At 37.6% G+C, this 14,273-nt stretch overlaps 1 protein-coding gene across 2 annotated transcripts in view; it reads right to left on the reverse strand.

Moving 5' to 3' along the window:
- Positions 1 to 12,453, reverse strand: part of LOC131055013 (mitochondrial adenine nucleotide transporter ADNT1) — an 89,306-nt gene extending 76,853 nt beyond the window's left edge. Inside the window, exon 1 of one of the 2 annotated variants that reach the window (XM_057989615.2) lies at positions 12,348 to 12,453. In XM_057989615.2, the coding sequence (XP_057845598.2) occupies positions 12,348 to 12,412 (65 nt within the window). In that variant the 5' untranslated portion in view covers positions 12,413 to 12,453. Of the gene's footprint in view, positions 1 to 11,740; positions 12,322 to 12,347 lie in introns of those variants that run through there. The other variant, XM_057989614.2, reaches the window with a different exon arrangement.
- Positions 12,454 to 14,273: the final 1,820 nt, after the last annotated feature.

A 14,273-nucleotide genomic window follows, 5' to 3' on the forward strand; every position in this document is an offset into this window, starting at 1 on the left:
AATGATGATGGCCACTCAGAAATTGTTAAAGGAAGGAACTGTAGACAAAGGGTTAACTGATCAATCGGTCTCTGTATTACACAGAATAATGCCTGACTGTCAGATAGAGGATGGAGCAAGCCCTTCCGGTAAGCTCAAAGCTTTAACATAACACATATCAAATAACTATCAATCCTTGACACAGATTGCAGACCGACGGGCTTTGGACAGTTTCTCTGCTGCAAAAAGAGCAGCTTTTGATCAGCTTATAGAAACTAGGGAGAAGAAGATAGAGGACAAACTTATCTCTATTGAGGTTTGTTTGAAACAATGCACCAATATTTACCAAGTATGTTGTAACATAGGAAGCCTAACAGCCAATGTAAATGACAGACTGAAAGAATTATATGACAAAATGGCTACCATTGCTAATTCTTTTGATGGGTTAACTACACTGATTACGTCTGTTGATGGACAAATTTTGTCCTTGGAGAACCAAGTTTTTGCTTTTGAGAAAGAAAAAGATAAAATACTGAGAGCAAGAAATTTAAGAGGACTGGTGAGTCCAAGACTCATCTTTGGCTTTTCACAAGAGAGAATGCATGGATATGCTGGCAAAACCCACACCGGTAGATACCCCAAAGAAGGAATCACTTGCCCACTTACTCAGTGGACTTGCATCGGTATCGGACACTTTCAAATCAAGCTGGGACACATATCTTCAGTTGCCGCAAAAAGCATACCCAGAAATTCTGAAGATGACTAAGCTCGAATGACTCTAACTGTATTCTTTCATTCTTTATTCTTTCACTAGTCTTTGGCATTAATGTCAAAGGGGGAGTATGTACATATGTGAAAAATATCAAGGAATATGTTATTAGTTGAAGTGTGTTGCTCAGGGGGAGCACACCGACGGGGAATCCATTTTTCACATGAGTGTTGCCATCAATGCCAACGGGGGAGATTGTTGGCAATTGACACTCATTGGATTCATTTTGTTGTCATTGATGGCAACAAGATCAGATAGAAGGCAACAAGACTTGATGGAAGTCTCAAACCAGCACTAGGAGGCATATATCGGCAGTTACCGGCATTAGAAGCATTCGGGTTACACCGGCACCGGCACCGGCACCGGCATCAGTACTTCAAGAAAGCCGACATCAAGAAAGATTTATTTTAGTAAATCATTTTGTAATTATTGTCAAGGCCGACATTGTATATTCTTTGTAAATGCATTGTAAGCCGACATAAGGCATATCATATGTAATAGGTATATAAGTCAATCTGCTAGGTCAATTTAATACATAGAAGATGGTATTATGATGGTATAGAGATAGACATATAGCAGAACTGTGAGAGGCGAAATATAAGTATGGAGATCATTTTTGTATGCGAACATTGTATAATGCTATGATCTATAGATAGCTAGGAAAGCACTCTTGGAGAAGTAATACCGGTAATAGTTCAAGATTGTGAACTGGTACAAAGCAGAACCAGAACCAGAACTCTATTTGGCATAGCAGATGCATTCTTGAGTTCATTTTCAGTAATTTACTTTGGCAGAAAGCTTGTAGTCAATGAGGCTCTTTAGTGATGAGCAGTATGCTCTAGGCAGTATGCCTTCCTGCAAGTGCAAGCCCTGGTTTATGTAATATCCTTTCATATGGCCAGTGAACTGATATTGTGGGTTATAAATCCCACCATGGTTTTTCCTCATTGAGGTTTTCCACGTATAAATTCTATGTGTTATGGTGTTCATTTATGTGGATGATTTATTTGCTTCTTGTTATATGCTTATTTGTTTACCGGTACATATATGCATGGTTTGGAAAGTTAAATATTGTTGATTCCGACAGAACATTGATTCACCCCCCCCTCTCAATGTTCTCAGATCCCAACAAAAGGCCCCTACAATTTTGTGGTACTGATTCATGGCTTATTAATTCAGGGAGGGAATCAATCAAGGCCCAGGCGGTTTGCAGAGTAGATTTCAACTATGATCCAATCATTTAACAATGCACCAATAATGATACGAAGTCAGACCAATGAAGCTTATGACTACAGTAATCAATATCGGTCCACGCCATAAAGCTGATAGAAAGAAATAGACTACATGCAATAATCACTCCAAATAAATGTTGCAATCAAAGACCAGAGCAATAATGACAAGCCTAACAAATAGTACTCGGCCTGCACGAAATTATACAAGTCGATCTCATATGAAGAAATAAAAACTGCCAAGCAAGATGTGAACTGTCGGTCAAACCAATACACGTCGAGCACCTAGTATAAGCACCGACACCAAACAAGGGTGATCTCTGAGAATGAGCGTCGTCAACCAAGGACGTGTGGTGTTGGTGAAATATAAATGCGCAGGCAAGTGGAATTGCAGATAGAGTATACTTTACGCTGATAGCACGCCTGTCCTTCAATATGAGTGGACCAATCACATAGATAGAACCAAGTCTTTAAAAAAATGCAATGCACAAAGGAAAAAACTCAACACAATTTGTCGGATCCAAGCGCTAGTCGAAATCTGATGTAGTCTCCGACAACCCGCTAGCCAACAAACCCACAAGCAAGTATATGACCCACCCATTGATAATAATGGCCCGTCCAGACTAAGGATTGCAGGCCAAGGCAAAATAATGCAAAAAATTTGCAATACGGATCTCCACAATGCCTGCCACTAGAATGTCCGATCCACCTAAATATTTGCCCAACAAAATAATATTTTACTCTACAATACAAAATAAATAATATTTTGCCAAACAAGAACCATAGAAAATAATTGTGACAAATTTTAATTTTTCTATAATATGGTTGTGTTTGACTACGTATTAATTGTTTGTCGACTTTCAAGTACTTATTGGAGTTAGTTGGTAGACAATTGCGTTCTACTAGGCAACCATCAAACTTTTTATATGCATTGTGCGTAGTCAAGGAAATTATTATGGTCCTTGGCTAATCATGTATGGTCTACTTCTACAATAACTTCATGTGTGAAAAAGATATATTTAATACTCTATATGTCGTCGTTTCAAGTATTAGTTTTAAACACTAATGAATTTCTCCAAATCATTTTTCTTTCAAGTTTTTCTATCAAATTCATATTCCTTATGTTTGTTAAAAATTAATGTCTAACAACTTACTGGGAAGCATTAAGACTCCATTCATTTATCATTACCTTACTTTAATCTCAATATTTAGTTGTGCAACATTTCTTCCCAAAAAACTCTTTTTAATAAAATAAGATTAAGAAAATTGAATAAAATGAAGCCAAATTTTAGAAAGCAAGAAAAGACTTGCACTTAGAAAGCTAATAGATTTTTCTATTCTTGGAAAATAAGGTTGTATATCTTTTTGTAGTTTTCACTTTGTGATTTAATGCACCTATTCAGATTTTGGATCGATTTCTCTAGTTTTTCTCGTGTAGTAGTAGCTCTCTCCTATGTAAAAGAATTACTACAGAGATACCTAGCTCTTGTAGAGTTACCTATCAGCTCTAACATGATCTAGGGCTCCTAATCTACAAGAAGAAGTCTCAATGTTATTTGAACATTCAAGATCTTCAATATATTCAAGCTCTTCTTAAGTATAACTTCCGGCTAGGGCAGTTAGTTTAGAAATATAACGGTCGTAACAAGATTAAGCCTAGAGAATTCAAAGTTTGAAGGCTTCCCGACCCTATAAAGCTAAAGAAGTTGGCAAGAATGGAGCAATTAAGTTGGCAACTCTAGACGACACGCCAATACGAGACTCTATCAATAGATCAAAACCTAAAAGTATACCAAGAGAGAAGAGGAACTATTATGGAGATCAACGTGTTGGACCAAAGGAGACCAAAGAGTAGGAAGGGACCAAACACTAGAGGAAGATCCAATGATAATAGAGCAACAATTCGTGCTAGAAGAGGACTAGGCTGAGGGAGGAGACAAGAATTTGATCAAAGAGAGACTTGTAAGGAAGCATGTTGAAAGCATTATTATGCCAAGAATACATAAACATTTAACAAATGCTCTCTTTGGAACAACGACAATATGGCGAAACATGTATGGCTATTAGAGCCTCATTGCACCATATGAAGATGAGCACAAAGGATACTTGACATATAAGACAGATGAGGAAGTCGAGAGGGAGAGTAAGGAGGACCAAGCTACGACTACCCAAAGGAGGAAATTGATCTTGATGAATATTGGGAAGAGAATAGACCATGTTTAAAAGCCATCATAAAGGCGGATAACTAGTTCATCTGAGCGAGATGGACATAATGAAGAAATCATCAAATATTGTCGCGAGAATAACATGGAAACTTCGCCACTACCAACATCAAATTCACTTTGGCAAGTCATGCCAAATCTAGCGGGACCACTAGAGTTTAATGGTGAAGAAGATACATGGTACCAATAGTAAGGTGCACAATATATCGACAGGAGTTACAAAGGTATGGGGCGCGCTCACCTACTCGACAAAATTTTCAATTTAGAATATGTGGGCACTTGTTGTAAAGATTATTGCTATAAGAGGTTGTTGTACACCTGTTGATGAAGGTAAGCCTTGGAAGTGAAGGCTCTGCGAGACAAGGAAAGGGAGAAAAGAGAAAAAGGAAGGTTGAAGTGGGATATAATAAATTGTTAAAGGAGATGGGAAAAAGAACCATGAAAAAATTAAAAATGATGGAAATAATAAAAGTGGTGAGGAAATTAACAATTGAGCAATGAAGGGGGAAATTTTCTTTGGAGTGCTAAAATCGAGAAAATTAAAATTAAAGAGAACAAATGTTGGCAAAATGTGGAAGAAGAGATTCTTTATTAAAATACTCAAGTTAGAAAATATTATTGAAGTGGCGAAAGTAAAAAGTAATGTGAGGGCCCAATTAAAATATATTATAAAGCTCGAAGGAGAAATAAAGAGAAAATTTAAGGTCAACAATATGAAGATGAATATTAAAAAATTAGAAAAAGCGAATCACCTTCAGCCATTTTATAAAGGGCACTCTACCATTCTTTATTTTACACTTTAGGCAAAACTCTCTACCTCAATGACAGAGTGCACTAGCAAATACAACAAACGAATTCAAGTACCCTTCCAGCATACGACAACTTCACACCTACATCATACAGTCTACAAAGGTAGTACGACATCGTGCAACTACAAAATCATTACAGACTTTACCTGTTTATGTACGAAACTCACTGATTGTTCTACATTGCATACAATGCTCTTCCCAAGCCGTACAGTGCTATGTTCGTCGTACGACATTCCTTATTTCCTCCCACACGAGTCTTGTCCCTAATACGACATCCTTCCACTAGTAGCATATGGCATAGATTGGTACAACGATGTGTTCATCAACCGGTACAACTTCTTGTGGACAAACTTGTAAAACAATTTCTAGACACATTGGTACAAAATTTTCTTGGCAAACGAGTATGGCAATTTCTTGACAAATTGGTACAACAATTGCTTGGCAAACCAGCAAAATAATTGCTTGACGAAATGGTACGGCAATTTCCTAGCAAACTAGTACAGTGCAATCTCACTAGTTTCATCTCTATTGTACAGCATCCATCACGTGACCTAGTATGGCCTCGCACCTTCTAATTCATACAGCCTGTAATCATTAATGCCACAATACCCACCCTACAACAATTGCACCATCTAACATAGTATAGAACCATCTGTACGATATTGTATGGTTCCTACAATGCCTCAAAGTGCAAATTCATCCTTCCATATGACCAATCCTTTCCAATGCACTTCTCAAGCTACGGCCTCAATCTCACAACAACAGTTATTATAACAGTTTCAGAAAGCATTATATATTGCAGGCATTCCTGACAGGTGCTATGCATTGCAAGTTGCAGGCATGGCAACCAACAATAGCAAAGGAAACAGAATCAAGAACCGCATTCAATCAGAGAAGGTAGTTGGAGATGATACTACTACAGCCAACACCATTCCTTGGGAGAGTTTGAGTGGCAGCGAGTGTCGCACCTAGTGGCAAGCCACAAAAGATGGTCATCCTCTCAAGGTAGCACTCACACACAAATAGATAAGGCCGCATAGCTACCTTTCTTTAATGTTCAGGAGTTTGAGCCCTATTTGAGAGCCATGACAATAAAGTACAACAAGCATTCCCACAAATATGTTATCCAGTATACGGGTTGTCAGATCACTATATCCTTTTGACCTGTTGCGTTTACAAGGGTATTCGAGATACTCTCGAGGGGAACTTTCGTTGCCAAACCAAGTGGAAAGATGACATGGCAACATCAGGATGCCCTCCTGAAGAGAGTATGCCACACTGGCCTGACGAAAGAAGAACAAGATAGCATTTGGAGCAGTAGTAATAGTTGGAGACTCAAAGAATTTTATCACTAGCGCTGACTAGCATTGTGTGTTGGACTTGATTAAAAGAAGACTCACAAAGTGCAAGTAGGGTATCCGACATTGCAGTCTGGATGATCGATCTCATGGTGGGGCTCAACATTGGTAAAGTGTACAATAGGGTAGGCTTACTCTCCAAGAGGATCAAAGAGTTCTTGTGCTTGGAGCACAAGGCTTTCTCTATGACTTAGCACGCGATCAGTCTCTTCCTCAACACAATTCATACTCAGGTATCCCCAAATGAATGGGGAAGATTGCAGCTGATTGCCAACTTGATCCTTCATGGACAACTATGTTCTACTGGGCCAACTTGGGAGTGCAATCAGGTGGCATGGAGTCAACCCAAATGGCTAGGAATAAGCAGAATCAAAGGGAAGACTCAGAGAGCGGTGGCGAAGGGGAGGCAATTGAGTTGTCTTCTTCCAACGAGACTGCAAAGGGAGTTTCAACGACAGTGGAGGCATGCTCGGAGAAAGATGTGGAGGAGGCCATTCTTGTTGAGGACACGACCATAACACCCTTGGCAGCAGTTCCCATACAAGCACTAGCTATCCCACCACCAATAGTCCCGTCGGTGGCAGTTGTCCCACCAACGGCAACAACTTCACTAGTTGTACGACCACCAGTAGTCCCATAGGCAGCAACACCTTCACCACTTGTACGACCACCAATAGTCCCACAGGCAGCAACACCTTCACCAAATGTACCACCACCAATAGTCCCACTAGCAACAGCAACTTCACCAAATGTACCACCGCTAGTTGCCCCATCGATGGAACTCTCAATACCAATCAGCACACTTCCAGCAGACAACACCCCTCTCGTAGATGGCACTACAAAGCCGAAGGACGCCGTTGACACTTGCTTAGTGATGATGGGAGTACCACTAGGTGCACCTCTAGTCGAGTCTCCTGAGTAACTTTCAGAGAATATCAAGATAGAGTGAACAGTGATGGCTACGGTGGTAGAATCCACTTAGGGTGTGCCACAGCCAATGTAGGATGTACACTGTGAGCATTCGCATTCACAACTACTTCCAAAGCCAACACTTGAGCCAATCGCAGAGCCAATCCCACCTACAGTCCCACAACCACCTGCAGGAGGCGAAGAGGAGTCATCATCTGCTGATTGGGACAAGGTTATTCTATGTCTGGGCTGACCAAATCCCCATGATCTCGTCGACACAATCCAGGAATACATTCAACAACTGCAGGGCATGGCCACATTCATGGATACAATGAGGTATGTGATGTCCCCACCCTATACATTAAAACCCATCTAGCATCAAGATCTTATTGAGGGAAGATCGTCTTATCCATAAGACTTCACGATTTTCCTATCAAGCATCAAGATAACGATGCAGAAGTACAGCAACTGAAGATTACTAATGGAATAATGATTATATTAGGGATCTCACTCAAGGTCAAAGTTGTGACCATGGACAGCAACTTCATTAAAGCCAAGACAAGAATGACAAATGAGGTATGTGATGTCCCCACCCTATGCATTAAAACCCATCTAGCATCAAGATCTTATTGAGGGAAGATCGTCTTATCCATAAGACTTCAAGATTTTCCTATCAAGCATCAAGATAAAGATGCAGAAGTACAGCAACTGAAGATTACTAATGGAATAATGATTATATTAGGGATCTCACTCAAGGTCAAAGTTGTGACCATGGACAGCAACTTCATTAAAGCCAAGACAAGAATGACAAATGACTACAACTAGTATATGGTCGAACTCATCGTTGGGGAAGGATTAACCATCAACATGGATGGACAAAGCAGCGGTGAATACACATTATGGCCAATGATGAGAAGGAAGACAACGCAGTGTTCAACATCAATATATCAAAGGAGTTTTGCCTATGATTCAATTAATACCCAAACTAGAAGATGATCGAGCAGACCATTTCAAGGGGCGGGTTCTCTATGTCTTCACAAATCAGAAAGGTCAACAATCGCTTCATTATGAAGGCACGCCACAAATTATGAACTTGGACTCTTTATTATCAATAATAAAAGGAGCCACTATGTAAATGTAGAGACCAGATAGTAGATTGATTAAAGTCAATTATAGAATATGTATACCATGACACCTAATCAAGGCAAGCAAACATAAAGAAGATACGATACAAGGAAAGGAACCATATCAAGGACAATAAGTATGATTGAAATACACTTTCATACAAATGCGATCTCCATAAACTAATCAAAAGCATCAAAAAGACGTGAGGATATGCAAGGATACAATTAAGGTTATATTATTCATTAGGATCAGCAAATGATTAGTTAAGAGGTGATTACTAAAGGATTAAATAATCCTTATCACAAGTTGCGATTAAGACAAGGATGTGTCCATTCCCAAGCAAGGTTCGCATCCATTCAATCCCACAAGATATTTAATGAGGAATGAACTCATTCCCAAGGCATCATTGGATTTTGTCCTTATTTCTTATTTGTATCCATATTGGATCTGCTCATTTGAGCTACAGCCTTTTGGCATATTCAGGTTGCATAGTTCAAAGGTAATATTCAAAGACAGCACCAACCATATTGCATATTTCCCAAGACCAAATCAGAAACAGCAATCACCCCTTATTGCTATAAGCAATAGGAGAAAGATTATCAGCATATTGTCATTGCCAAATCAGACACAGCACTATATAGCATTATTGCTATCATCAGGAGGAGGTTCATTGCACAACTCACATCAATACATCAGGAAGAGCAGAGATCTCTATATTTGCAGATTGGAACATCTTATCATTGCATAATTCCTCAAATTATATCAGAGACAGCGGAGATATTTCATCCAATCAATCAAGTTATTATTTGCAAATTATATAATACTTGTATTATCACATATTGATCATATGTTTCAGAATCGATACAGTAACATTCTAGCAAGTATTTATTATCAGCATTCTTAAGGATTTTGTGTTCTTGACAAGAAGAAGTCTCTTGCAATTGATTTGAAGTAAACTGTCTCTTTATTCATAAGAATACACCATAGGTGACATTGTAGGGGACATTGCTTGAGATTTGGATATTGGCCATGACCCCCCTTGTAGCACATGCAGCCGAGCGCATTTTGGCCTTCAAGCAGGTGGAGTGTCACGGAGACTTTTTCAGGTGTTTCATTTATTGAGGATGGCCACGCATGGAGACACAAGAGACGCTAGATGCTTGGCATCCTCCACTACCAATAATTGAGGGCCAACATGGTCGAGTGTTGCGAACGCTACATGGCATGGAGTTGTGCTTTCGAGACCTTTTCCTTTGCTATCATAGGCTGGCTTGCAGCTTCGATGGAGGAAGCCACCCAGTCACAAGACAAGGCCCTTCGCCAGGCCGAGCATGCTCAAAAGGCATTGGCAGATCAGTTTCAAAAGTCTCGGGAGCAACTAGCCCTAGAGAACACCCGAGCTACCACAATGGAGAAGGCAGTGGCTGAAAAAGAGCACCAGCTAGCAAATAAGACCACCCAGCTTGGTGAACTGGAATGACAGTTGGTAGAGAGGAATGGAAAGCTACTGGAGAAGGACCAAGGAGTACAGAAGACCAAGAAGCAGTTGATGGAAGCCGCCTATATGGTGAAGGCAGCCCGGGAGAGAGAATTGACGGCCAACCAATGCCTCCAACACCTTCAGCAGCAACACTCTCAAGCATCTACTCCAATGTCCTCCATACATCTAGGGAAGTCTTCTCATCCCTCTCAATGAAATTTTCTTCAGTTTTGTTGTGTGTTCTAGCCCCAAGTTTTGTCTCTGTCATCTAGAAGACAACTTTCATTTTGAGGGGGTTGATGTAGTCGACTAGAGTTCATATTGTAGTCAGCTAAAAAAATATGGTTATGGTTATGTTTTGTAATTGACGAGATTAGTTCCTGATGGTAGTTATCAACGGTTGGTAGTCTTAACCAACCCAGTACACTATTTATTTGTAGTTGTAGTCAGGGCATCGAACTCTCTCTGATGTCATTGTACTTATTGCATATCTTGTACATTTGATAATTGGCAATGAAAGTTATATCTTCCAAAAATGCACTCTGCAAAAGGTACCAAAACGAGAGAATAATGTCTTGCATAATTCACGAGGTGTGGATTAAATGTTTTTGCATATGGTTAAATGTGAGTAGCATTTTTTATCACTTAGCTTCTTAGATTAAGGATGCATTAAGTACTCCTAAGAATAGATAAATCTGGTTATCTTTTCAGGATTTTAAAAATAAATGGACAGCTACGGAGTTGGATGAGAAGATACTGGACATTCACTGTTTTTCTGGCTTTTGACCTTGTAGGGTTATCTCTCAGTAAAGAAAGGTATCTGATCCAAGTGAAGTCATTTGGTCATCCATTTTTTTTTTTCTTTAAATGTCTTAGAGTCCCTTCACTCCATGTACACCAGACAAAGAAGGCAATTATATTCATAACATTTTATCAGGTTTACAACAAACTTTTTAAAAAAATCAATAAATAATTTAATAATTTGATGGAGAAAATTTTATTTTACAAACTTCGTTTCTTTAAATCAAAGAAACATCAACAAATGCACCCGTACTTAGAAAACAAAATCTTTTCAGTCAACTGAACTATTTGATAAGAATTAAGCAGCCAAAAATGACTTAAGTCATTGAAGCCTATTAGACACACTATGAAATATTTTCATTGAATTTATCTATTCGACAAAATAGAGCAAAAAATAATCATGTAAAGCAGTAAAGAAATGAAAAAAGGACTAGTCTGAAAAGCCTACAAAATTCGACACACGCTATAACATATTTTCAGCAACCTTAACTACTTGATAAAAATGCATAATTAAATTTTATAGAAAAGTTGACGAAATCAAAAAAGATTTACAAACAGAAGAGCGTCAAAGCCATGAATCAAGCTAAAGTATGGGTTACTTTAACCAGTTGACAAGAATGAAAGAAAATTGAATTCTATGAAATAGCGAAGAAATCAAATCAAATTTACAGTCACAGGACAACAAAATATTTTCAATCACTTTGGCCATATGATACCTTAAAACGAAGCAAAATTTACACTCGGACAGGCTAGTAGGTTTAAAAAGCATTTAAGAAAACTTTTCTAAAGCTCTTGTCCCGAATAATCTATTCTTGATATTTTGATGGACTAAAGAAGCTGATGTCTACCTACAAGAATTTAGCTCCGAAACGCATTTATGTATTTAAGGAGCCTAAAGTCTATTAAAAACAAATGAATTTCAAGAAAGCAACTGTGCTCCCTCTGGATATAAATGAATTGATTGAACACAATCGCAAACTGAGGACCTGTTCAAATAATCTAAAAATTTAAAGAAATCGACGAAAATGAAGCGGAATAAAGAAGTCTACGACGGCTTACACTCCTCCAGCAACGCCACCAGCAATGAGGGACTTGCAGATGCTAATTACGCCTTTTCTGGGACTCTCAACTTCTGCGTTGCTAATATTTGACCCTTCTTTAACATTCACAGACGTCGAAAGCACAGTTTCCTTGCCATCACCATAAAGAGGCCGAAACGCTTCATCAGATTTCCCAATATTGTTCTGCAGAGTTGTTGCTTCTGTCTGAGCAACCATTGAATTCAAGCTCCGCCTCACAAACAAAGCTCAACCGCACAATTTGAATAAACCGCGAGCCAGGCAGTAGCCACCTCTTAAACCTTAGCGAGGCTCGTACTGGTGACCTCTACTTGAGGCAAACCCTCTTACCGTTAAACCCAAAACCTTCAGGGTGGCGTGAATCGAACCTGCGACCTCTAAGTAACCTTTCAAAACCATATGCAACTTGATCACATTCTTACTTGTACCAAAACCCTAAAGCACTCTAGACGGAGATTCTTTTGTTTATTGTACAGTTGTTTACAGTTATGTTGGCATAGGAAAAGAAATTTAGAAACTCTGCAATTTTAATTTTTTCTTTTTTAATTTCTTGTTACACTCGGGCTTTCTCGACGCTTATATTATACCTGTGCTTGCCGTGAAAGCTGAACCGTACTATCTCGTAAACAAAGTTTAGCAATCTGACGGCCATCGTTTCAGGAAAAAAGCGTAGCGGTCAAGGTTAAAGTTAGGGTTACAATTGCTTTCTCGTTTGTTAGTTGGCAAATTGTAAAAAAATCAACATTTCTGACTACCTATTCTACGTTGAATTTTACCATCTCTCTGTTCATTTGGATATGAATGGTTCCAGAAAGTGCACGTGTCAAAAGAAATAAAATTTAAAATCTAATTTTCTGATTCGTTGGGAAACGAACGGTAAAACTAGTTTTGAATTGGTTTGTTTGTTTCCAAATTCTCAATTTTTGGGAAAGAAAAATGGGTTTTTAAATAATGTATATGTTCTTTAGTCATTCTTTTTAATGTTTTAAACATAAGAGTATTTAATTAAGGAAATTTTTTATTAAAAAATTTATAGATAATAAATTTTATTTTAAAGTAAATAATATGATGATTTATTTGGGTTTATTTGTGTAATTTTTAGTCTAGGTGTATTAATAGTTTAGAAGGGGGTATCTTGTTATTATAAATGAATTGTTTTGCACTCATTATATCTAGGTGATGTATATAAGGATAAGTATGAGGAAATCCTCTATAGGTCATTTAGGAATGGGGTCTTAGGGTTGTTACAAGAATTATTTTTGTGGAGTAGAGGAATTTACTGAATACAAAATAAAATATTTGTGCAAGAAAATAGGAGTCCCTACTTTTTAGATTTAAATTTAAGGGTAAGGTCTTATGGGGGGGGTTATTTGGAATCTTTTCCTCAAAAATAGCAGCCATTGTTTTTATGAGACCACCAACGTCCTTAAATTTTGGAGCTTAAACTTTTAAGTTTAACTGCACTACTAAATTCATGGGACCAGGACCTTATAGTAAGGAGATGTTTTTGAGGTGAGGCCCACAGTTTTCCTCGTCCATTTCCTAAATTTTTGTTATCGCATGCCTTTGATCTATAATTTATAAAATAATTGCCAATATTTTTATAAAATAATTGCCAATATTTTTTTAGACTTAGCATTCCTTATAGCTAAAACCTAATTATGAGACTATTAATTTCCTTAAAATTTGGAGCTGAAATTTTAAGCTTGCCTATTATTAAAAAAACTATGGGACCCCATGCTTATAAAAGCTTCTAAAAATTCTCAATAACACCCACTTAAATATTTTAGCCAACATTACTCACTTGCATGCTACCTTATTAAGCTCAATTAGCATGTTGTTCCATTGCACATCTTGGACAAGTGTTATGTTGGCGTAGTATTAGGATGGTTAATCTCTTAAAAAGTATTGGTGCCTCACCTTTGCAAGTGTCACCTAGTCACAATGAGTCATAAGTGGACCACTAGATGACATAAAACTTGGTTAAATCTCAATAAATCATTTTGTATTAGTATATGGCATCATGGTAAGCTTGTTGGTTCAAGTGATCCCATGTTTAAGTCTTGTAATGGATGTTGGTTATGTTGGCGATGTTCCTTAGTGGGCAACCTATTGTATTATAGGAAGTGTATAGTCCTTTAAAAATCCATCACTAATTAATCCAAACAAAGTATAAATCATCATGTAGTTTAATAAACTAAGAAAACATTGTTTATATAAAATTTAAACAATTTATTATCAATAATTATAATATCAAATGAAAGAAATTATTTTAAGTCAATTTTAAATATATTTATTTTAATCAATTGTTTGATTACAATAAACATAATAAATATGTTTACCCATAAAATTAACTAAAATAATAATACATAAAAATAAAACATATTAACTTCTTAGCCTCTTTAATATAAAACATTGTTATTTATTTAACATTTAAATTGTTGCATGCAACTCTTTTCTCATGATGGTTATTGCCTCATCCTTTTATTATGTCCCTTCAAACTTTAAGTTTG

Source organism: Cryptomeria japonica, chromosome 6, assembly GCF_030272615.1.
Source record: "Cryptomeria japonica chromosome 6, Sugi_1.0, whole genome shotgun sequence".
Lineage (NCBI taxonomy): Eukaryota > Viridiplantae > Streptophyta > Pinopsida > Cupressales > Cupressaceae > Cryptomeria > Cryptomeria japonica.